Source organism: Mesoplodon densirostris, chromosome 16 (assembly GCF_025265405.1).
Source record: "Mesoplodon densirostris isolate mMesDen1 chromosome 16, mMesDen1 primary haplotype, whole genome shotgun sequence".
NCBI lineage: Eukaryota > Metazoa > Chordata > Mammalia > Artiodactyla > Ziphiidae > Mesoplodon > Mesoplodon densirostris.
Genome location: NC_082676.1, coordinates 58,543,200 through 58,568,163, shown reverse-complemented (window position 1 = coordinate 58,568,163; position 24,964 = coordinate 58,543,200). Strand labels below are relative to the sequence as shown.

At 40.1% G+C, this 24,964-nt stretch overlaps 1 protein-coding gene across 3 annotated transcripts in view; it reads left to right on the top strand.

The window, feature by feature from the left end:
• ATF7IP2 (activating transcription factor 7 interacting protein 2) overlaps positions 1-18,453 on the top strand; it is a 55,875-nt gene extending 37,422 nt beyond the window's left edge. For all 3 annotated transcript variants that reach the window (XM_060120490.1, XM_060120488.1, XM_060120489.1), the window contains 4 exons: positions 136-197; positions 632-698; positions 17,104-17,189; positions 18,040-18,453. In XM_060120490.1, the coding sequence (XP_059976473.1) occupies positions 136-197; positions 632-698; positions 17,104-17,189; positions 18,040-18,453 (629 nt within the window). The remainder of the gene's footprint in view (positions 1-135; positions 198-631; positions 699-17,103; positions 17,190-18,039) is intronic.
• Positions 18,454-24,964: the final 6,511 nt, after the last annotated feature.

Here is a 24,964-nt window from a genome sequence, read left to right as displayed (position 1 = left end):
CATTTTTTATGATTATATAATGGTTAATTAGCATCCCCATTATTATTGTTTCAGCATTCACATATTATAAAGTCCATAAATATTTAATAGTTAATAAACTTGTCAAATGCTCATATTTTAATAATTTTCTTTCAGATACTGGAAAAATTACATCAGGAAATTCTAACAATTCACCTGATGCTGAAACTGAAGCTATGGTAGGTACTAAATATTGTCTCTGAATATTGTTTATTTGAATATGTTAGTTCTAGGAACTTTAGTGTTGCTACATGTTGGATGACTCATCTTTGTCATTCATTCTTTGGGAGATTCATTCTCTGAGAAATTAATGTCTCCTAGTTAGTGTGACCAGGCTCCAGTCCAGCTTAAACATTAAAAGCAAACAGCTAATGATAAACATATTTCACAACCATATTTATTGCCAAATTAACTCATTTAGACTCTGCTTAGTTATATTCACTGAAACCATATAGTATTTCACGAGCTTCTCTTTCATAGTAGAGTTAAATTAAGCTGTAAGACTTATAGAATGTTCAATCTCTAGCTTCTAAATGGTAATTTTAAATGATATGTGTTTTATATTTAAAAAACATTTTCTGTTGAGGCAAAATCTTTTTTAACAACTTTTCAGGCTAAAGAGAAGAAACTTGATTCTGTGATTGATCTAACGAAAGAAGGCCTGTCAAACTGCAACACAGGTAAAGGATTTGTCTTTTTCAAGGAAGAGGGAAGGGTAACAACTCAAAATACATTTGACCCATTTATGAAGTTTTTTTGTGTGTGTGTTAGTGTGTGTATTTAGTAGCTCTATGCAGTTTTATCACGTGTGTAGATTTATGTAACTGCCACCACACTCAAAATATACAGCTGTTCTATCACTACAAGGTTCCCTCATGCTACCCCTCTATAGGATTTTTTTAGAGTTTGCTCCCAGCCCCTAAACCCTGGCAACCACTAATCTGTCCCTCACTATTATAATTATATGTTGTTTCATGGATGTTATATAAATGTGATATAATATGTATCCTTCTGATACTGGCTTCTTTCCCTTAGCTTAATTTCCCCCAAGGGTCATCCAAGTTGTTTAGTAACTATTCCTTTTTATTGCTGAGTAGCATTCCATGGTGTGGATGTGTAATAGTTTATCCATTCACTCACTGAAAGACATCTGGGTTGCTTGGGACTATTAGAAATCTCTTTTCTACCTGTGAGACACACCTTTTTTCCTTAACCATAGCAATACTGGCTGTGAGAGGATGCTAGGGCATAACATGAAAATGCAGAGGGAGAGTGACAGCAGTGTCCTCTTTCTCAGATTTAAACAAAAAGAAGTAAAATAGAGTCTTCTGGGGCTGGTAATCAATCATAAGGTTTCATCTCTTAATTGCACTTGAATGTTTATGGTACTCTTTTGATGAAATATTTGATTCCACTTATTAGCATTAGTAAATTAATATTAAAAAATGGAGATTACTACAGGAACTATATAGTCCAGTTCATTCTCCGATCTCAACTGTGGATCCAAACAAAGGTTGGAACCATTGGAATCTTTAGGCACCCCATGATAGAATCAAAAAACCCTTCAGTTTCCAATTTCATGAAGATTAGAATGAATTAAAAAATGAAATTGGAGTCCATAAGGAAGTATCATTAATGATGAACAATTTTAACATTAATTTTAATGATTAAGATTACTAAATATTTTTTAAACTACACGATACAGGATTCGAGTTGCAGTAAAATAAAAACACAGATTCATTCAGTGCTTGATAAAATAAGTTATACCTGTAATGGGGTTGAGGGGGGCTTCACTTTGAAATCGAGCAGTTGGAAAGATAGATCATGCCAATTCATGATCCTAACTCATGATAATGTGAATGTGAATCTGTCTTGTAAAATGTTCAGTTCTGAACAAGGGTATAGTTAGTTAGTCAGATGAAACTTGGACCGTTTCTCATATTCCCAGGCTTGATGAATGGTATCACCAACTCATCCAGTTTCTCAAGCCAGAAGTAAAAGTCACTTTTGACTCATAGATATGCCTCATTCCACTATGTAGTCAGCTTTCAAGCTCATCAGTTGTCTCCCGAAAAGCTAACAGATGTAGTCCATATATTTCCTTATTTCAGAATTCTATCATCTTTAGTCTATTGCCATAACTTAATAACTAATATTGCTGCCCTACCTTACTGCTTTTAATGAATCTTCTAAGTTGCCACTAAAATATTATTTCCTGTATACAAATCTGGTTATGTTTTTGTCTTTAGGATAAAATCCAAATTCTTTAACAAGATATACAAAATTCTTAATGACTTAGACCCTGAAAATGTTTCTAGGTTTATCTTCGACAGATTCCTTACCTCTTCCTTGATGGCTTCTCAGTAGGTAGTGCTTCTTCTCTCCTTGCCATCACCACATATCCTGTTCTCTTTGCCAGGAATGCTCTCCCCTCTGTACCTCCCCAGGCTTGTCTGATGACCCCACTTCTCATCCTTCAATGTTCAGTTTAGACACTTGTGACAAACTGTTCTGGCAGAAATTGTCATCTTTGCTCTCCTTACCCTTGGTATTTTGTGCATGCCTATACTATACCTTTATTTCATTGTTTCTTTACATATCTGTTTTCCTAAAAGGACTTGAAATTCGTTTCAGCAGCATTAATGTTTTTATTAATCTGTACGTTTTCATCTTTTTAGCACAGTGCTTGGCACACAGCATACGTTCCAAAAAAAAAAGGTTGAATTAATGCAGATTTTCCACTAAATAGTTTTAAAAGAAATGTAAGTTTATATACTGTGAATGGGAGTGTAAATTAATCTTCCTGGAAGACATTCTGTCAATATCAAAACTTTACAGGGCTTCCCTGGTGGCGCAGTGGTTGAGAGTCCGCCTGCCGATGCAGGGGACACAGGTTCGTGCCCCGGTTTGGGAAGATCCCACATGCCGCGGAGCGGCTGGGTCCGTGCGCCATGGCCGCTGAGCCTGCACATCCGGAGCCTGTGCTCCGCAACGGGAGAGGCCACAGCAGTGAGAAGCCCGCGTACCACCAAAAAAAAAAAAAAAAAAAAAAAAAACTTTACAAATATGCAAGCCTTGTGACTCAATTCTTTAAATAGTTACCTGAAGAAAATAAAGTATAGGGGAAATATGAAAATGTTCATTGCAGTGCTATTCATGAAATATAAAACTTTGGAAACCCTTAAATTTCTAGGAATAAGGAATTAATTACAAAAATTAGATTTATATGGTACAACCATATTCAACCATTAAAAATAATGTTGAGGAAGTATATGTATTGATGTAAACATGTTAATAATATAACGAGAAAAAAGTTATAAAAGTATATATGTAGAGTCATGGTGGAGTAAATGGGCTCAGACTTAACTTTTCTTCAGTAAACAAGTAGAAAACTAAACAAGATATAAGAAACAAGATACAAGAAAATAATTTTTAGATATTGCAGTACAGGACTGCAGTCCTTTAGAGAAGGGAAATGCATGAGATGAGCCCTATGGGCTGCACCAGCTTTCTTCCTAGATTGTGGTGCACTGATGGAGATCCCAAGCAGAGAATGGCTGTCTTGCTGAGGTAAAGAGAGATTGGCATTCAGAGAGGCTGAGGCAACTGGAATGAGGGGAAGAGTACTATCAGATGAGGAAGCCACTTGGAGAAAGAGCTCCAAGAGGTTAGCATAGGAGTCCTTTTGAGTCTTTGCTGAAATATTAAGTCACACATGCAGAGTGAAATTGCATGAGTCTGGGCAGAGAATGACCAAGGACCTTTACACTAAACAATTTTCAGAGCTCAAACAGCAGTGGGAAATGTTTCAGGTCTGACCAGCCATCGTGGTAGATTCTTACTGAATATACAGGTGTAAACTCATCTTGGAGCAAAGGCAACTCTAGCATTGCCCTAATAAAACTGAACTCAGAATTCAACTCACAACCATGTAAAATTCATAATATCCATCATCCAATTTTAAAAAGTCACTCAAGATGTGAGGAAGAAAAATGGAATCCATAACCAGGAGAAAAATCAGTCAAAAGAAGCAAACCTAGAAATGACAGATGACAGAATTAACAGACAAGGACCATAAAAGAACTGATAGAAGTACAGTCAGAGATTTAAAGGAAAACATGAACATAATAAGAGAAATAAAAGAGAACCAAATGAAATAAAAATACTTGAAGTTCAGTGGATGGAATAAATAGCTTATTAAACACCAGAGAAAGAAAAACAAATCGGTATACTGGAAGAAATAGTATCTGACCGTATAATTTGGAAAGAAACTACACAAATTAAAGAAAGAATATGAAAAGAAAAGAAAAAAGACTGGGAAAAAGGAATCAGACCTTTAGTAAACTGTGGGACAATATCAAGTGGTCTAACATACATGTATGGTCAAAAGTTTTACAGATTTAATGAAAAGTACAAGCCCATCATAACCAAGAACTTCAATACTCTGCAGGCAGGATAAATACAAAGGAAACCATGTCAAGGAACATGATAATCAGTTCCTGAAAACCAGTGATTAACAGCAACAACTTTAGAGCAATCAGAAAGACACCATATATATAGGATATATAGGGAAGAAAAAAGAACGCACAGTTTTCTCAATTGGAACTATGCAAACAAATCAAATGGCATTATTAAAAGGCTGGGGGAAAATAATTGTCAAACTAGAATTCTATATCCAGCTAATATAACTTATAAACATGAAAGCAAAATTAAGACTTCTGTTTATTAAGATAAACAAAAGTTGTTGCCAGCAGACGTTCACTGTCAAAAATAAAGGAAGTTCTTCAAGCGAAGGGAAAATATAAGATGGAAAGTGGATCTACACAGAGGAATGTAACAGTATGTTTTGGAGTTTATAATTTATGTAGAAGCTAATGTATGCCAACAGTAGTGTGAAAGGTGGTCAGAGGAATGGAAGTATGCTGGCTGTAAGGGTGTTACATTATGAGTAGTATAATGTTATTTGAGGATAGACTATACATTATTAAAGATACTTGGGGCTTCCCTGGTGGCGCAGTGGTTGAGAGTCCACCTGCCAATGCAGGGGACACAGGTTTGTGCCCCGGTCTGGGGGGATCCCACATGCCACAGAGCGGCTAGGCCTGTGAGCCATGGCCGCTGGGCCTGCGCGTCCAGAGCCTGTGCTCCGCAATGGGAGAGGCCACAACAGTGAGAGGCCCACGTACCGCAAGAAAAAAAAAAAAGATACTAGATACAAACATACGGCAGTGCCTAGAGCAATATTTTTTTAAGTGCAAGTATGGCTGATAGACCAATAGTGGAGGTAAAATGGAATTTTTAAAATACTCTATCCAAGAGAAGGTGCAAAGAACAAATGACACTAAATAGAGAACAAATTACAGGATGGTAGATTTAAACCCAACCATATTGATACTTAGAATAAGTATTGAGGGTCTAAACACTCCATTAAAAAGCACACATTGTTGGACTGGATAATAAAACAAGACCCAACTATGTGACAACTACATGATGTACGTTAAATATAAATATATGGATAGGTTAAAATTAAAAGGATGTAAGAAGATAAGCCATGCAAAAACATACAAACAGGGCTTCCCTGGTGGCGCAGTGGTTGGGAGTCCGCCTGCCAATGCAGGGGACACGGGTTTGTGCCCCGGTCTGGGAAGATCCCACACGCCGCAGAGTGGCTGGGCCTGTGAGCCATGACCGCTGAGCCTGCGCGTCGGAGCCTGTGCTCCGCAGTGGGAGGGGCCATAACAGTGAGGGGCCTGCATACCGCAAAAAACCCCAAAAAAACAAAAAAAACATACAAACACTAATCATAAGAAAGCTAGAGTAACTATATTATTATCAGATAGACTTCAGAACAAGGAATATTACAGGGATAAAGAAGGCTATTTCGTAACAGTAAAGCAATAATTTCATCAGAAAGACACACTAAACCTACGTTTATGCATATAATAGTAGAACTTCAAAATTCCTGATATAAAAACTGATCAGACTGAAATTATAAGTAGACAATTATAATTGGAGGTTCCAACACTCCCTTCTCAGTAATCGATATAATATGTAGTCAGTAAAGTTTTGGAAGCCTGGGCAATACTATCAACCAACTTAACCTGCTTGACATTTATAGAACACTCAAACCCAGCCACAGAAGAATACACATTCATTTTAAGTGCATATGAAACATATCAGGTTCTGGACCATAAAACTAGTCTCAGTATATGTAAAAGTTTAGAGAACATACTCTGTATGATTACAGATACAATTAAATTAGTAATAACAAAAAGCTAGTTGGGAAATCCCTAGATATTTGGAAGCTAAAGATTACATTTCTAGATAACCCATGAGTCAAAGAAGAAATCAAAAGGAAAGTTTAAAAATATTTTGAACTGAATGAAAATGAAAACACAGCATATCAAAATCTGAGGAATGCAGCTAAAGCAGTGCTTAGAAGGAAATTGCTAGCATTAAATGTTTATAGTAGGAAAAATGGAAAGTCTAAAATGAATAATCTAAGATTCTGCATTAAGATGCTAGTATAAAAAGAGCAAATTAAACCCAAAGAAAGTAGATGATGCTTCACTAGAGAAGATATGGGGATGGCAAATAAACACAAGACATCCTCAACATTGTTATTCATTAGGGAAGTTAAGACCACAATGAGATACCACAACACATCCACTAAAATGGCTAAAATGAAAACAACTGAAAATATACAAGTGTTGGTGAGGATGTGTAGTGACCTGGAATTTTTCATGTTTTGCTGGTAGGAGTGTAAAATGGTGAAACCACTTTGGAAGTGGTCTGGCAGTTTCTCAAAACATTAGCTATACTCTTATCAAATGACACTATTATTCCACCTTTAGGTATTTATCCAAGACAAATGAAAACCTACATCTACACAAAGACTTTTACACAAATGTTCATAGCAACTTTATTCATAATAGCACTGAACTATAAACAGTCCAAATGTCCATCAATAGATAAATAGGTTGTGGCATATCTATCTCTACAGCTAAGTACTAGTCAACAATAAAAATGAACAAAATATTATTATATGCAACAACATTGATGAATCTCAGAAACAAAATGTTGGGCAAAAGAATTGTACGTACTGTGTGATTTGCTTTATGTCAAATTCTAGAAAAGGCCAATCTAATCTTTAGTGACAACAGACCTGTGGTTTCATGGGGCCAGCGGTGAGAGAGGGATTGAGAATGTTACCAAGACCAAGTTCATACTGCTCGCTGCACAACAGACCAATAAATCAAGAGATGAGTTGTTGGGTCAAGGAATGGTGACAGCAGACCGAGAAGATGGTGGACTAGTGTCCCAAAGAACCATCTCCGAATTAGAATTCAGGCTTCTTTTATACTAAAAGAAGAAGGGTGTGTGGTTGGTTGCTGCAAACTTCTTGGGGCTGGAATCCTTTGTTCTTGGCAGCTAGCTGTCCAGTAGGTCATTTCACAATGTTGCTATAAACCTCCAACAAGACAAATGTTATTCTCTGTTCTACACCTTTTTACCTCTATTTAAATGGATAAGTGTTATATCTTTTAAGGTCAGGACCTTGAGAAAGAGCTATCCTGTATATTTCAGGCTACCGGCAACATTTTTAACTTGTAGCAAAATCAACAGAATACAAAGGTTAAAGTAAAAGAAACAGATCCAATGTGGAGTCAGATTTGTTCTTCCATATTACCAGAAGGGACACTATTTGGGGTAATAAAAACATTCTGTCTTGATTTTGGTGGTGGTTTCACAACTGTACATTTGTCAAAACCCAATGAATGGCACATTTAAAATGGGTACATTTGGGGGACTTCCCTGGTGGTCTAGTGGTTAAGACTTCACCTTCCAATGCAGGGGTTGTGGGTTCGATCTCTGGTTGGGGAGCTAAGATCCCACATGCCTTGTGGCCAAAAATCCAAAACAGAAAACAGAAGCAATATTGTAACAAATTCAATAAAGACTTTAAAAATGGTCCACATCATGGAAGCAACCTAAGTGTCCATCGACAGATGAATGGATAAAGAAGATGTGGCACATATATACAATGGAATATTACTCAGCCATAAAAAGAAACGAAACTGAGCTATTTGTAATGAGGTGGATAGACCTAGAGTCTGTCATACAGAGTGAAGTAAGTCAGAAAGAGAAAGACAAATACCGTATGCTAACACATATATATGGAATATAAGAAAAAAAAATGTCATGAAGAACCTAGGGGTAAAACGGGAATAAAGACACAGACCTACTTGAGAATGGACTTGAGGATATGGGGAGGGGGAAGGGTAAGCTGTGACAAAGCGAAAGAGAGGCATGGACATATATACACTACCAAACGTAGGCTAGATAGATAGTGGGAAGCAGCCGCAGAGCACAGGGAGATCAGCTCGGTGCTTTGTGACTGCCTGGAGGGGAGGGATGGGGAGGGTGGGAGGGAGGGAGATGCATGAGGGAGGGGATGTGGGAACAGATGTATATGTATGACTGATTCACTTTGTTATAAAGCAGAAACTAATAAAAAAAAATGGAAAAAAAAAAAAAAAAGGTCCACACCAAAAAAATCTAAAAAACTAAAATGGGTACATTTTATTGTATGTAGGTTATATCTGAATAGTTAATTTTTAAATACAAACTTTAAAAATCATGTCTATCATATAAATATTTACATAAGTGAACGTGCATCTACATGTGCATATACATGCAGCAAAGGATCTGAAAGGTCAAACACCAAAGGGGTAAGTTGAGACCAGAGGCCACAATTCTCACCTAGCAGTTTAATGAGGAGGAACCTTAAAATTAATCGGGTACTGGCTCCTGTTGCTTTGAGAATACAAAGTGCTAAAGTAACCATTACTGGGACTTCCCTGGTGGCGCAGTGGTTAAGAATCCACCTGCCAGTGCTGGGGACACGGGTTCTATCCCTGGTCCGGGAAGATCCCACATTGCCATGGAGCAACTAAGCCTGTGCACCACAACTACTGAGCCTGCGTTCTAGAGCCCGTGTGTCGCAACTACTGAACCCACGTGCTGCAGCTACTGAAGCTTGCGCACCTAGAGCCTGTGCCTCACAACAAGAGAAGCCACCGTAATGAGAAGCCCACGCACCACAACAAAGAGTAGCCCCCACTTGCCGCAACTAGGGAAAGCCTGCGCGCAGCAGCCAAGACCCAACACAGCCAAAAAACATAAAATAAATTTTAAAAAAGTAACCGTTACTCATTTTTATATAGATAAGGATAAAAGCTGCAGAGTATTTACAAGACATTGACATTGGTGACACAAAGGATCTAAACATAAACTGGTTTGGGATAAAAGTCCTGTTTTGTCTCTTATCATAAAGTTGAGTTTCTGTCTTAGCCTGTTTTAATTTGCCAAGGGCTTGTTGACTTACTACCTTGAAAGAAGGAATGTTAGTTATGGGAAGTTTATATCTATTAGAATTTTTTTTGTATGAAACTGTTCACTTGAAAATTTAAAGGAGGTTATTTGTGTCAGCTCTTGTGCATTGATTAACCTGCAGATTATGATTTCACAAATCTAGTTCTAATTAACAAACCAGTTAAAAAGGGTGTATAGATTCTCTTACAATTTGTAATTTTTAAAATTTATTTCTTATACAGCAGGTTCTTATTAGTTATGTTTTATACATATTAGTGTATATATGTCAATCCCAATCTCCCAGTTCATCCCACCCACCCCCCCACTTTCCCCCCTTGGTATCCATAGGTTTGTTCTCTACATCTATGTCTCTATTTCTGTCTTGCAAACAGGTTCATTTGCACCATTTTTCTAGATTCCACATATATGCATTAATATATGATATTGGTTTTTCTCTTTCTGACTTACTTCACTCTGTATGACAGTCTCTAGGTCCATCCATGTCTCTACAAATGACCCAATTTCATTCCTTTTTATGGCTGAGTAATATTCCATTGTATATATGTGCCACATCTTTATCCATTCATCTGTTGATGGACACTTAGGTTGCTTCCATATCCTGGCTATAGTAAATAGAGCTGCAATGGACATTGTGGTACATGACTCTTTTTGAATTATGGTTTTCTCAGGGTATATGTCCAGTAGTGGGATTGATGGGTCATATGGTAGTTCTATTTTTAGTTTTTTAAGGAACCTCCATACTGTTCTCCATAGTGGCTCTATCAATTTACATTCCCACCAACAGTGCAAGAGGGTTCCCTTTTCTCCACACCCTCCCCAGCATTTGTTGTTTGTGGATTTTCTGATGATGCCCATTCTAACTGGTGGAGGTGATACCTCACTGTAGTTTTAATTTGCATTTCTCTAATGATTAGTGATGTTGAGCAGCTTTTCATTTGCCTCTTGGCCATCTGTATGTCTTCTTTGGAGAGATGTCTATTTAGGTCTTCTGCCCTTATTTATTTATTTATTTATTTTTTGCGGTACGCAGGCCTTTCACTGTTGTGGCCTTTCCCATTGTGGAGCACAGGCTCCGGATGTGCAGGCTCAGCGGCCATGGCTCATGTGCCCAGCCGCTCCACGGCATGTGGGATCTTCCCCGACCGGGGCACGAACCCATGTCCCCTGCATCGGCAGGCAAACTCTCAACCACTGCGCCACTAGGGAAGCCCCTGCCCATTTTTTTTATTGGGTTGTTTGTTTTTTTAACATTGAGCTGCATGAGCTGTTTATATATTTTGGAGATTAATCCTTCATCCATTGGTTCATTTTCAAATATTTTCTCCTATTCTGAGGGTTGTCTTTTCCTTTTGTTATAGTCCCCTTTGCTGTGCAAAAGCTTTTAAGTTTCATTAGGTCCCATTTATTTATGTTTGTTTTTATTTCCATTACTCTAGGAAGTGGGTCAGAAAAGATCTTGCTGTGATTTATGTCAAAGAGTGTTCTTCCTATGTTTTCCTCTAAGATTTTTATAGTGTCCAGTCCTAAATTTAGGTCTTTAATCCATTTTGAGTTTATTTTTGTGTATGGTGTTAGGGAATGTTCTAATTTCATTCTTTAACATGTAGCTGTCCAGTTTTCCCAGCACCACTTATTGAAGAGGCTGTCTTTTCTCAATTGTATATCCTTGTCTCCTTTGTCATAGATTAGTTGACCATAGGTGCATGGGTTTATCTCTGAGCTTTCTATCCTGTTCCATTGAACTATATTTCTGTGTTTGTGCCAGTACCATATTGTCTTGATTACTGTAGCTTTGTAGTATAATCTGAAGTCAGGGAGTCTGATTCCTCCTGCTCCATTTTATTCCCTCAAGACTGCTTTGGCTATTCAGGGTCCTTTGTGTCTCCATACACATTTTAAGATTTTTTGTTCTAGTTCTGTAAAAAATGTCACTGGTAATTTGATAGGGATTGCATTGATTCTGTAGATTGCTTTGAGTAGTATAGTCATTTTCACACTGATTGATTCTTCCAATCCAAGCACATGGTATAGCTCTCCATCTGTTTGTGTTATCCTAGATTTCTTTCATCAGTGTCTTATAGTTTTCTGAGTACAGGTCTTTTACCTCCTTAGGTAGGTTTATTCCTAGGTATTTTATTCTTTTTGTTGCAGTGGTAAATGGGATTGTTTCCTTAATTTCTCTTTCTGATCTCTTGTTGTTAGTATATAGGAATGCAAGAGATTTCTTTGCATTAGTTTTGTATCCTGCAACTTTACCGAATTCATTGGTTAGCTCTAGTAGTTTTCTGGTGGCATTGTTAGGATTCTCTATGTTAGTATCATGTTATCTGCAAGCAGTGACAGTTTTACTTTTTTCTTCCAATTTGTATTCCTTTTATTTCTTTTTCTTCTCTGATTGCTGTGTCTAGGACTTCCAAAACTATGTTGAATAATAGTGGCAAGAGTGGACATACATTTCTTGTTCCTCATCTTAGAGGAAATGCTTTCAGTTTTTCACCATTGAGAATGATGTTTGCTATGGGTTTGTTGTATATGGCCTTTATTATGTTGAGTTTCCCTCTATGTCCACTTTCTGGAGAGTTTTTATCATAAATGGGTGTTGAATTTTGTCAAAAGCTTTTTCTGCATCTATTGAGATCATATGGCTTTTATTCAATTTGTTAATATGGTATATCACACTGATTGATATGCCTATATTGAAAAATCCTTGCATCCCTGCGATAAATCCCACTTGATTATGGTGTATGATCCTTTTAACTTGTTGTTGGATTCTTTTGTTGTGGATTTTTGCATCTATATTCATCAGTGATATTGGTCTGTAATTTTCTTTTTTTGTAGTATCTCTGGTTTTGGTATCAGGGTGATGGTGGCCTTGGAGAATGAGTTTGGGAGTGTTCACTTGCCTGCAGTTTTTTGGAAGAGTTTGAGAAGGATGGGTCTTAGCTCTTCTCTAAATGTTTGATAGAATTCACCTGTGAAGCCTTCTGGTCCTGGACAGTCCTGGACTTTGGTTTGTTGGAAGAATTTGTGTGTGTGTGTGTGTGTGTGTGTGTGTGTGTGTTACATGGGCCTCTCACTCTTGTGGCCTCTCCCATTGTGGAGCTCCGGATGTGCAGGCTCAGCAGCCATGGCTCACGGGCCTAGCTGCTCCGCAGCATGTGGGATCTTCCCAGACCGGGGCACGAACCCATGTCCCCTGCATCGGCAGGCGGACTCAACCACTGCACCACCAGGGAAGCCCTGTTGGAAGAGTTTTAATCACAGTTTCAATTTCATTACTTGTGATTGGTCTGTTCATATTTTCTATTTCTTCCTGGTTTGGTCATGGAAGGTTATATCTTTCTAAGAATTTGTCCATTTCTTCCATGTTGTCCATTTTATTGGCATAGAGTTGCTTGTAGTAGTCACTTATGATGCTTTATATTTCTGTGATGTCTGTTGTAACTTCTCCTTTTTCATTTCTAATTTTATTGATTTGAGTCCTCTCCCTCTTTTTCTTGTTGAGTCTGGCTAAAGGTTTATCAATTTTATTATCTTCTCAAAGAACCAGCTTTTAGTTTTATTGATCTTTGCTATTGTTTTCTTTGTTTCTATTTCACTTATTTCTGCTCTGATCTTTATGTTTTCTTTCCTTCTACTAATTTTGTGTTTTGTTTGTTCTTCTTTCTGTAGTTCCTTTAGGTGTAAGGTTAGATTGTTTGAGATTTTTCTTGTTTCTTGAGGAAGGATTGCACTGCTATAAACTTCCCTCTTAGAACTGCTTTTGCTGCATCCCATAGGTTTTGGATCATCATGTTTTCATTGTTATTTGTCTCTAGGTATTTTTTGATTTCCTCTTTGATTTCTTCAGTGATCTCTTGGTTATTTAGTAACGTATTGTTTTTCCTCCATGTGTTTGTGTTTTTTTACATTTTTCCCTGTAATTTATTTCTAATCTCAAAGCATTGTGGTTGGAAAAGATGTTTGATATGATTTCAATTTCCTTAAATTTACCAAGCCTTGATTTGTGACCCAAGATGTGATCTATCCTGGAGAATGTTCCGTGTGCACTTGAGAAGAACGTGTAATCTGCTGTTTTTGGATGGAATGTCCTATAAATATCAACTAAATCTATCTGGTCTAATGTGTCATTTAAAGCTTGTGTTTCCTTATTAATTTTCTGTCTCGATTATTTGTCCATTGGTGTAAGGGAGGTGTTAAAGTCCCCCACTATTATTGTGTTACTGTCGATTTCCTCTTTTATAGGTGTTAACAGTTGCCTTATGTATTGAGGTGCTTCTATGTTGGGTGCATATATATTTATAATTGTTATATCTTCTTCCTGGATTGATCCCTTGATCGTTATGTAGTGTCCTTCCTTGTCTCTTATAACATTGTTTATTTTAAAGTCTGTTTTATCTGATATGAGTATTGCTACTCCAGCTTTCTTTTGATTTCCATTTGCATGGAATATCTTTTTCTACCCCCTCACTTTCAGTCTGTATGCGTCCCTAGGTCTGAAGTGAGTCTCTTGTACACAGCATATATATGGGTCTTGTTTTTGTGTCCATTCAGCGAGCCTGTGTCTTTTGGTTGGAGCATTCAATCCATTCACATTTAAGGTAATTATTGATATGTATGTTCCTATTATCATTTTCTTAATTGTTATGGGTTTGTTTTTGTAGGTCCTTTTCTTCTTTTGTGTTTCCCACTTAGAGAAGTTCCTTTAGCATTTGTTGTAGAGCTGGTTTGGTGATGCTGAATTCTCTTAGCGATGCTGAATTCTCTTAGCTTTTGCTTGTCTGTAAAGCTTTTGATTTCTCCATCAAATCTGAAAGAGATCCTTGCCGGGTAGAGTAATCTTGGTTGTAGCTTCTTCCCTTTCATCGCTTTAAATATATCATGCCACTCCCTTCTGGCTTGTAGAGTTTCTGCTGAGAAATCAGCTGTTAACCTTATGGGAGTTCCCTTGTATGTTACTTGTCATTTTTCCCTTGTTGCTTTCAGTAAGTTTTCTTTGTCTTTCATTTTTGTCAATTTGATTACTGTGTGTCTCAGCTTGTTTCTCCTTGGATCTATCCTGCCTGGGACTCTGTGCTTCCTGGACTTGGCTGGCTATTTCCTTTCCCATGTTAGGGAAGTTTTCGACTGTAATCTCTTCTGTAAAGACAGTAAACAGTTTCTCGGGTCCTTTCTATCTTCTCCTTCTGGGACCCCGATAATGCAAATGTTGGTGCATTTAATGTTGTCCCAGAGGTCTCTTTTTTTTTTTTTTTTTTGCGGTACGTGGGCCTCTCACTGTTGTGGCCTCTCCCGGTGCGGAGCACAGGCTCCGGATGCGCAGGCTCAGCAGCCATGGCTCATGGGCCCAGCCACTCCGTGGCATGTGGGATCTTCCCAGACTGGGGCATGAACCCGTGTCCCCTGCATTGGCAGGCGGACTCTCAACCACTGTGCCACCAGGGAAGCCCCCAGAGGTCTCTTAAGCTGTCTCCATTTCTTTTCATTCTTTTTTCTTTATTTTGTTCCATGGTGGTGAATTCCACCATTCATCTCCCAGGTCGCTTATCTGTTCTGCCTCAGTTATTCTGCTATTGATTCTTTCTAGTTTATTTTTCATTTCAGTTATTGTATTGTTCATCTCTGTTTGTTTGTTCTTTAATTCTTCTAGGTCTTTATTAAACATTTCTTGCATCTTCTCGATCTTTGCCTCCATTCTTTTTCTGAGGCCCTGGATCATCTTCACTATCATTATTCTGAATTCTTTTTCTGGAAGGTTGCCTATCTCCACTTCATTTAGTTGTTTTTCTGGGGTTTTATCTTGTTTCTTCATCTGGTACATAGTCCCCTGCCTTTTCGTTTTGTCTGTCTTTCTGTGAATATGGTTTTCATTCCACAGGCTGCAGAATTTTAATTCTTCTTGCTTCTGCTGTCTGCCCTCTGGTGGATGAGGCTATCTAAGAGGCTTGTGCAAGCTTCCTGATGGAAGGGACTGGTGGTGGGTAGAGCTGGGTGTTGCTCTGGTGTGTAGAGCTCAGTAAAACTTTAATCTGCTTGTCTGCTGATGGGTGGGGCTGGGTTCCCTCACTGTTGGTTGTTTGGCCTGAGGCGACCCAGCACTGGAGCCTACCCGGCTCTTTGGTGGGGCTAATGACAGACCCTGGGAGGGCTCACGCCAAGGAGTACTTCCCAGAACTTCTGCTGCCAGTGTCCTTGTTCCCACAGTGAGCCACAGCCACCCCCCACCTCTGCAGGAGACCCTCCAACACTAGCAGGTAGGTCTGGTTCAGTCTCCTATGGGGTCACTGATCCTTCCCCTGGGTCCTGATGTGCACACTACTTTGTGTGTGCCCTCCAAGAGGGGAGTCCCTGTTTCCCCCAGTCCTGTCAAAGTTCTGCAATCAAATCCCACTAGCCTTCAAAGTGTGATTCTCTAGGAATTCCTCCCCCCATTGCTGGACCCCCAGGTTGGGAAGCCTGACGTGGGGCTCAGAACCTTCACTCCAGTGGATGGTCTCCTGTGGCATTATTGTTCTCCAGTTTGTGAGTCGCCCACCCAGCGGTTATGAGATTTGGTTTCATTGTGATTATGCCCCTCCTACTGCCTCATTGCGGCTTCTCCTTTGTCTTTGGATGTGGGGTGTCTTTTTTGGTGACTTCCAGTGTCTTCCTGTCGATGAGTGTTCAGCAGTTAGTTGTGATTCCGCTGCTCTCGCAAGAGGGAGTGAGCACATATCCTTCTACTCTGCCATCTTGAACCAATCTCTCATGCATCGATTCTCTTACAATTAAAAGTGTAAAATCATTACCTTTACAAAAACATTTTTAACACCAGTAAATAAAGTGATTAATACGTTATCTTTGAAACAGTGCAGAATCTTAATTATCCTTGTCAGTTAAAAGAAAAGTACAAATAAAAAATTTTATTGGGGGAGATTCATAAAGTACGTTAAACAGTTATATCACTGCACACACAGTGGATTAAAAATGATTTTTGCTGCTTATTAGATATGTTCAAACTTCTGACATTTTTAGCTGTCTGGCCCTATTACTTTCCAACATGGAGCCCCTTTTCTTACCATTCCCATGATACTTTCCCCAGTTGTCCTCAAACCATTCTTGCGCCTACTAAACTTTCTTTCTCTCCATCACACCCACGTTTTCTCTATTTTCCTCCTTTTCTTTCTTCTAACCATCTCTCTTTCTTCCATTCTCTCTTCTGTCTCTCCTCCCTCCCCCTCCCTTTCAGTAGTCCACAATTGATGTCTAATTCCTTCTAGGCTTACCATGGGATACCTCCAACCCTAGCCTGTATGAGTTTTAGTTTGAATTCCCAGGCCTTGTTTGTATCACACATTCTTATAGGTTGTAAACAGTTCTGTGTTTGCAAACATCCTCGTTGACCTAACAGAGCAAAATCTGCCTCTCAGACTGCTAAGCAGGAATCCCTCTCCCATGGGTAATTTTTCCTAGTTCTCAGTTGCATCATGACATTAGTGTTTATCTTAAGTGAGGAATTTTTGTCACATTAAAGAAAAATTCTCTATATTTGATACCTTTGCATATCAAAAGTTATCTTCTTATTTCACAGTTTTATAATTTTAGTTCACATTTAATTACTACCCAAGATGTAAACTACTGTTTGCTTTAAAGGCTATGGGATTGATTATTGCAGATACATTTTACTTTTAAACCTTCTGTTGTTCACAGAAAGTCCAGTATCCACGCTTGAGCCACCTACGAAAGCTATTTCAATCTCAAAAGAGACAACCCCAGTGGCACAAAATGCAGCCCAGGTACTGATATGAAATGTTCTGTAAGGGATATTCATTCCAAATTGAGTGGAAGTACCCATTTTACTCATAAAGAAACATTTGGGTTACATTTCATCTTAGAAAGCACTTTAATATGCTTTTTTAAATGTGCTATTGTGAGTCTACTTATTTACTCAATTAAAATAATTTAATTGGGGCTTCCCTGGTGGCGCAGTGGTTGAGAGTCCACCTGCCGATGCAGGGGACACAGGTTCGTGCCCCGGTCTGGGAAGATCCCGGAAGATCCCACATGCCGTGGAGCGGCTGGGCCCGTGAGCCATGGCTGCTGAGCCTGCGCGTCCGGAGCCTGTGCTTGCAATGGGAGAGGCCACAGCAGTGAGAGGCCCGCGTACTGCAACAAAACAAAACAAACAAACAAACAAAAAATAATAATAATTTAATTGAATTTTCCAGAAGCTACAGAATTAAAACAACTATATTTTTTAGTCCAACAAGTTGGAAAAGATTTTTAAGAGTAATAACCATTGTTGATGAAGGTGGATGGAAATGGGTGATCTCCTACACTCACACTTTTCATGTTTGGGAACACAGGTTTGGAAATGAGATGGAATATTTCTCCAGAATGTCTGGGACCTAACCCATTCTGGATTAGTGATATTCCAGAGTGTAGAGATCTTAACTCTAAAAGAAGCTTATGCTTGAAAGAAACTGGATCCAGCCTCATGTATCCTTGAAGCATCCTTTTGTTCTTATGATTTTGATAAATGGATTGAGGAATGGGAAATATATATTGTAGAACTGCAGTTGACCACTTAAAAAAAATCAGAACCCACCAATTCAGCTTGCTAAACTTTTTATAAATGTGTTTTAGGTTCTTGAGTCCTTTGAGCACCTGCCACCTCTCCCAGAACCACCACCACTACTACCTGAACTGGTAGACAAAATCCGAGACACACTTCCTCCCCAGAAGCCTGAGCTCAGAGTAAAACGGGTGCTGAGACCCAGGGGCATTGCCCTGACTTGGAACATAACCAAAATCAATCCCAAGTGTGCCCCCGTGGAAAGCTACCACCTCTTCCTGTGCCATGAGAACCCTAATAATAAGCTGATCTGGAAGAAAATTGGAGAAATTAAAGCTTTACCACTCCCAATGGCCTGTACTTTATCTCAGTTTTTAGCTTCCAACAAATATTATTTTACTGTCCAGTCAAAAGACATTTTGGGGCAATATGGGCCATTTTCTGATATAAAATCTATTCCTGGGTTTTCTGAAAATCTTACCTAAAAGTAAAAAAAGTATTTGATAATTATATATTGTACTACATTTTGTTTTTTCATACTTAGTTGTTTGCTTACAATGTTTCTCTAACCCTATTCAATGTCACAATGTTTCTCGAACCCTATTCAATGTCTTAAAGGGCCAGTTCAGATTGTGAACCCTTTATACAGGGACAGTCCTCTTCCCTGTGTTGTAAGTGGCCTCTAGTTTCATGAATTTCTGATTTGCATTCAATAAATACTTCCAATGGATATGTTCTAAGACATACACCATCATGGACCCATGTAGCTAAGCTGTGTTAAGTACAATACATTCGGTGACTATGGAGCTGCTGCTTCTATCAGAAGCCCTAGGATGCAAGCAACCACCATTTCCTCTCTTGAAAATCAGCTTTTGGTGACCTGCTTGTGGTCAGTATAGGTACAGGAAAATTCAGCTCTTTACTGAGGCCAGATCATCCTTGGGGTGCATCTACACCAAGATTTTATGAAAATAGATGTCTTCCCATTCTGTTCAAATTCTAAGGGCTATTAATATGTGCCCCTCCCTATTTCCCCCTTTTGTTTTAGGCCATATCAATCATTTAGGGAAATAGTCTAGGTTTTCCCGAAATCGGTTTGTATACTTACATACGTAATAAAACTAGTTAAACATTGTATGCTGTGTACACAAAAAATACAGTATCTCTTGTAAAATAAAAAATTACCCAACCTGCTATTTCAGTTGAGGAAAATGGAGTTGTCTGCCTTAGATTTAAGGCTTTAATTTGCTGATTCCCTAATGAGACCCTTTGCTTATTTCCTGGCTACCATCATTACTTACAACGTAACACTAAGGGGCTCCCATAGATGTCCTGCTTACCTCTGTCTGAGGGAACACTGATGTGAGCTGTGGCTCCTACAAGTAGCCCAAGAAACTTGACGGGTGAGCAGACTGGGTAAGTGTAAGTCAGGCCCGGATGGGACAAACCGTGGATGAGTAATACTAGACACTGAGAAAACAGAAAAATAACGGTTAGTGTGAAAGTCTGTTCAAGAGAGGCATTCTTTTCTGGTATATAGTGAAAGTTCAGGCCTCAGAGGCTCTGAGATTTAAAAAATTGAACAGGAATGGCTTTCCCTGGCATTTTGTGAATGCTGTCACATCTTCAGTCATAAATAAAGATGTTATTTTTCAGTCTCCTGTGTCTGCCTTTTAAAACATGACTGAAAGAGCCAAACTCTGAACTGAATTTGAAGAGATGAGCTGCCCTCTGTGAGGTCCTATTTCAGGCTCGGAGCAGTGGAGGGTGTCCTGCAGCACAGGACAAGGGCTTCACTTGAGGACAACTGCACCCTTGGGTTGGCATCAACTAGCCATTCACTCACTAAGCGAAGCCCAAAGCCTTGATGCCACAACAAGACTTTGGTGTGCATCAGCAGAGCGAAACTGCATCCCAACCAGCAGATCTTCTGGAATGTTGATAGGTATACAAGTCTTAAGCAAAAGAGCTCTTCACAATAGTAGAATGAGGAGGAATGCTGATAGCAAGCAAGCATCTTACAGCTGGTGGCCCAGAAAGCATTAATGTTTCTTGCCTTTTGGAGGGGCAGGAGCAAGATCCTCAACTGTTACCTATCAGGGACACCAGAAGAGAACCGGCCTGAGAATAAGACCCAGGACTGTACAGTTACATAGTACAAGGTAAACACCCTACCTCCACCCAGGAAACGTTTCATGTGCTTTTGGTGGGAAACCTTTATGCCTCCTTTAAGCAACAGAACCAAACTCCTGATTGATGAGCTAAAATTGAATATATTGAGAAAAGGCTGTGGGGCGGTTCCTGGAATCAGCAGGGAGTGAGAGACTCTGGCTTGGAAAACAGGAAAGGGGAAAAAAAGATACTTTGCAACAAATTCCCGTGAGGTTTCAAACCTGAGACAGTTTATGCAATTTATACCCCATAATGATATGATATTTTCTGCCCATTTTAAAGATGTGGAAACATGTCCAGGGAGCTTAGTTGGCTTGCTCGAGTCACAGAGACCCAGCCCATTCACATGCGGCGCCCTGGTCCTGGGTTCCAGCTGTATACTCAGGCTGTGTGGCCTCGTGGGGACAATGGGTGGAACAGAAAGCCTTCCCCACTGTCCTTGCTGCCTTGTAGTTCCAGAATCAAAACCCAGACACATATCAGATTGGCTTATCCTAGGGCATGTGTCAAAGCTGCAAGGTGAACAAGAAAGCAAACCTCTGGCATTTTTGGTCAGTGAGAGGTATACTCCGCTACTCTTGACACTCAGGGTAGGTGTAGTGGCTTTGGATGATGTCCATGTCGCTAAGCTGGAACTACCTTTCCAAGGATGTCCTTCCCTGGCTGGTTCAAGTTTAGCGTTGGTCACGAGACACTGCATGCAATTTGGAGCAGAAGCAAAACATCAGTTCTGTGTTTTATGTTCTGAAGATAGATACAGGGCATCAGAGCATGGAGGCTTCCATGCGCCGCTGGCTCACAGACCCACAGCTCCTGCCAAGTGCCTGGCCAAGTGAAGGGCACCTCTGTGTGCTGCTCTGTGCCTTTCCTATAGGCCACGTTTCCTGTGGCTTCGAGGCTGGAGGTGGTCACACACAGACGTGCTTCCAGTTCGTACTTGCCCTTGTCCGCTTCCTTCCTTCCTTCCTGATGGCCACCTGGCTGACCTCTGGTGACTCCAGACTCAACACTAGACCCAGAGGGAACAGTTTGCATAGGCTTCTCCACCAGCTCTCTCACACTGGGCCAAGTCTAGCCCCTCTAATCAGTTCCAAGTTCTATAGTTTTGATGGCTTCCTCACCAAGACCACAGGGCCCCCAGACAGAGGAGGCACATCCTCACCCCAGGAATTGAGTATCAGGGCAGTAGCTTGTCCAACTGTCCTGGACACTGAATGTCTCATATGTTGTTCTCATGGGATAAGGCATTCACAGACAGACCCTGAGTCTGAAAGCCAGTTCCAACACTTACCATGAGGTCGGCATCTCTCTGAGCCTCCTTTTTCTCAATGTGTAGAATGAAGGCAGTGCTGACTCCTTCCTTCTGCCTCTTTCTCCCTCTCTTTCCTTGTTTAACTGGTTCTGCTGCCTGAGCTCAAGAGCCCTGATTCAGGGTCATTGTAAGGAGTTAACGATGTAACACAGAATACCTAGGACAAAGCAAGTCCTTTATTAGTAAATGGTAGAAAGCAAAAACATAAAACTTTTGCTGGGGATGGGTAAATTAGAAATACTTTGTTTCCGAGGTAACTGCTAATTTACTGGGCCAAAGGGTCAGCAGGAGATGGCATGTCACTCAGAGGTGGCCATGGAGATAGAAGAAAATTCTTCTAAAAATCATAATGTGGACACGTTTCCATTATGGAGACAGAGGCAGAGATTGGAGTGATGCAGCCACAAGCCAAGGAACACCGGAGCCACCAAAAGCTGGAAGAGCCTCTGGAGGGAGCACAGCCCGGCCAACACCTGGATTTCAGACGTCTCTAGAGCTATGAGAAAATACATGTCTGTTTTTCTGAGCCACCAAGTTTGTGGTAATTTGTTACAACAGCCCTAGGGAAACTAACACAAGCACCCTTCCCTGGGACCACGATTTGTTCAAAATGTGGACACCTGGCCCTTACCCCATATGTTGCGGAGGTGGGGCCTCCTGTGTGTTCCTAGACACTCATGTTGGCCGGGGGGGTGTTTTTATGCCCCCAACATGGAAGATGCAAAGCCTCTGTCAATCATTTCACAATGTCTTCTGTCAGTGAGATGTGCCCGACATCGTGAAATCAGATGGTGGCTTTATCTTTAACTGGTAGATGGCACCTGTTGAAGAATAATCAGTATCAAGGCTTCAGAGAACAAAGGGCCTTATTTGGGGTCCTAAGAATTGCAATTCAGGAGTCACAGATTCAGGTAAAACCAAAAGAGTGTTCTGGGGAAGAGGGAGTCAGGGGCTTATAAAGGCAAAAGCCACAAGGTTATTGTCTGGTGAGTATTATGACTGACGCAAAAAGGAAATATTTGTCTTTAAGGGATAGGCTGAAACGAGTTATTTAGGGTAAGGGTCTAATAGGTATCTTGAGCTTCTGGAACATTGTGCAGATGTTCTGGATGCCCGTGTTAAGATACTAAGTGGTCAAAGGTCAGATTCCACCTGGAATGAGACGTGCGTGAATCCCACTTCCTTGACAGCCTCCTGGCTCCTTTTCGGAGAGCTCTCTTAGCAACTCACTCCATCTTATTTGCTGAAGTGGCAAATGCTCAGTGATAGACTTACATTACCTATTACCACAAATCCAGAGGATAGAGTTAAATCACTGAATTTTAAAAATCAGGAGACATATAATGCAGACAAATCTAATTCAGTCAGTTCCTACCTTTCAGCCTCCTGAGATTTTCTCAGGGGGAGGACGTGGCTACTTGATTTTTTTAATCCGTGTTGAAAGGGATCAAAACATGCCACCACAAAATATGCCACTTTGGCGTAAGGATTATGTTAAGCTGAAAACCGAAGACACAGGAAGAGCTCACTTCGCTCCCCCTTTCTGCCTAAAATCAAGGCATAAATTTCCACCTGTAAAGGTAACATAAATTTCCCTCTGTAAAGGGGTTTCCCTCTCCAGTACCTGGAAGACCTGAGATGAATCTGCATAACAAACCCTATTAAGTAAACCTTTATCTGCTATATATTTCCTAGTCACCTTCCCACAATCTACCACCTCTAGGAGCCCCAAATCCCTTTCCTTTGTCACTTCCCCAGAATCTAATCGCCCTTTGTTAAAGCCCTCCGGGTCTAACCACTTCTTTGGGGTTTCACATGTTTTCTCTGAAACCTCTGTGCATGTAAAAATATTAAAATTTATATTCGTTTTCTCCTGTTAATCTATCTTTTGTCAGTTTAATTCACAGGCTCCATTCATAGCCCGTAGAAGGGAAGAGGAAGTTTTCTTCCTCTACAATGTGAACTATGGGTGGTAGAACTGTGTTGGGGTAAAGAGTCCCACCCACTGGGATCTAATCCTCCAAATGCACAAGCAAAATCTGAGACGACAGAGACCACAGGAATTACGGTGGGTGGTGGGAGAGCTTAATAGATTAGCTATTTAGATGGTGGAAGAGAACAAACATTAGTTAAAACTCAGACCGTCACTGGTCAACAAGCAACAACTCTTATACATAGACAATGAATTAATCATCCATATACCAGGATGTTTTTCTCAAATTTCTTTGAAAGGAAAATTTCTTATAATTTTAAAACTAGGGCCAGGGTTTTGTGAGATTGAAAGCGAGCAGGACCCTGCAGGGCCTTCCTGGTGGCAGATCCCTCTGTGTCCCCTGTTCTTGTTTGTAGGAGAAAGGCTTCAGTCTCCTAGGCCTTCCCCAGGATCCAAAGAGTAGACTCAAGCAGTTACTAATTAGAGAAGTGAGGGAATGCAGAAACAAAGGAAAAGCAGTCCAGCAAGAAAAGTAATGATAGCTTAAACAATAGGTCAGCCATAAAGCAGAGTCACAGGACCCCAGTTCCTCCTCAAGGGATATAGATAACAATCGGACACATATCCTTGAGTTGTTTTACAGAAACCAGGGCCTCACTGGATAGAAATTGCTGACCACAAGCACGTAGACCCCAGATTGGTTGGAGTCAGAAGACTGATGGTTAAGATTGCCCAAACACCTCCCTGTTACCTCACCACCGACCAGAAGAACATCCATGAGCTGATCATGTACCCTGCAACCCTCACCCCTAACGTTGCCTTTAAAAATCCTTCACTAAAAGCCATCGAAGAGCTCGGGTCTTTTGAGCATAAGCTGCCTGTTCTTCTTGCTTGGCACTGTGCAATGCACCACAACCTGGTGTCCGTAGATTGGCTTTTCTGTGCGTCTGGCAAGTGAACCCGAGCTCAGTTCAGTAACAAGATGGACAACTGTTTGTCAATGCCAGTGAAATAAAACACCTTAAAGATTGCAGTAAGTTGGATCAATAAAGATGATATCAGAAAACATCTCTGTAGATGCTATGACTGACCACAGGGGCAAAGACACCTGAAGTTTCTTTTCCTTACTTTGATAGAGGGAAGTGACGTCTGATATATGAAGAAAATATTTCTACACTCAAGATTTATTTAGAACGATTTCTAACCCAATTATGTTTCCCTGGATTTTGGCTGTAGGGGAATATAGTAAATGCAGTTGGAGAGGCTTGGATGGAATTTGGGCCAAGATAATACAAAAGGCAGATCATATTTGATTTTTGCCATACAGAGTTTTAACTATTCACATTAAAGAGAGTATTGAGTTTTGGGGGGTTCCTAAAGATCTGAATAATCTGTGGGATGGATGTCCAGAGTGCCTGTGAAGGAAGGATACAGATGCAGCACAGCTGGTTCTGTAATGATAGCAAACAGCCAATTCTGGCCGTGGCAAACTCTGCCACCATGGAAACCACACATGGTGGTAAGGATCATGGGGAGTGTGAACTACCCACAAATTGCCCCCATCACCTCCACAGCTTGA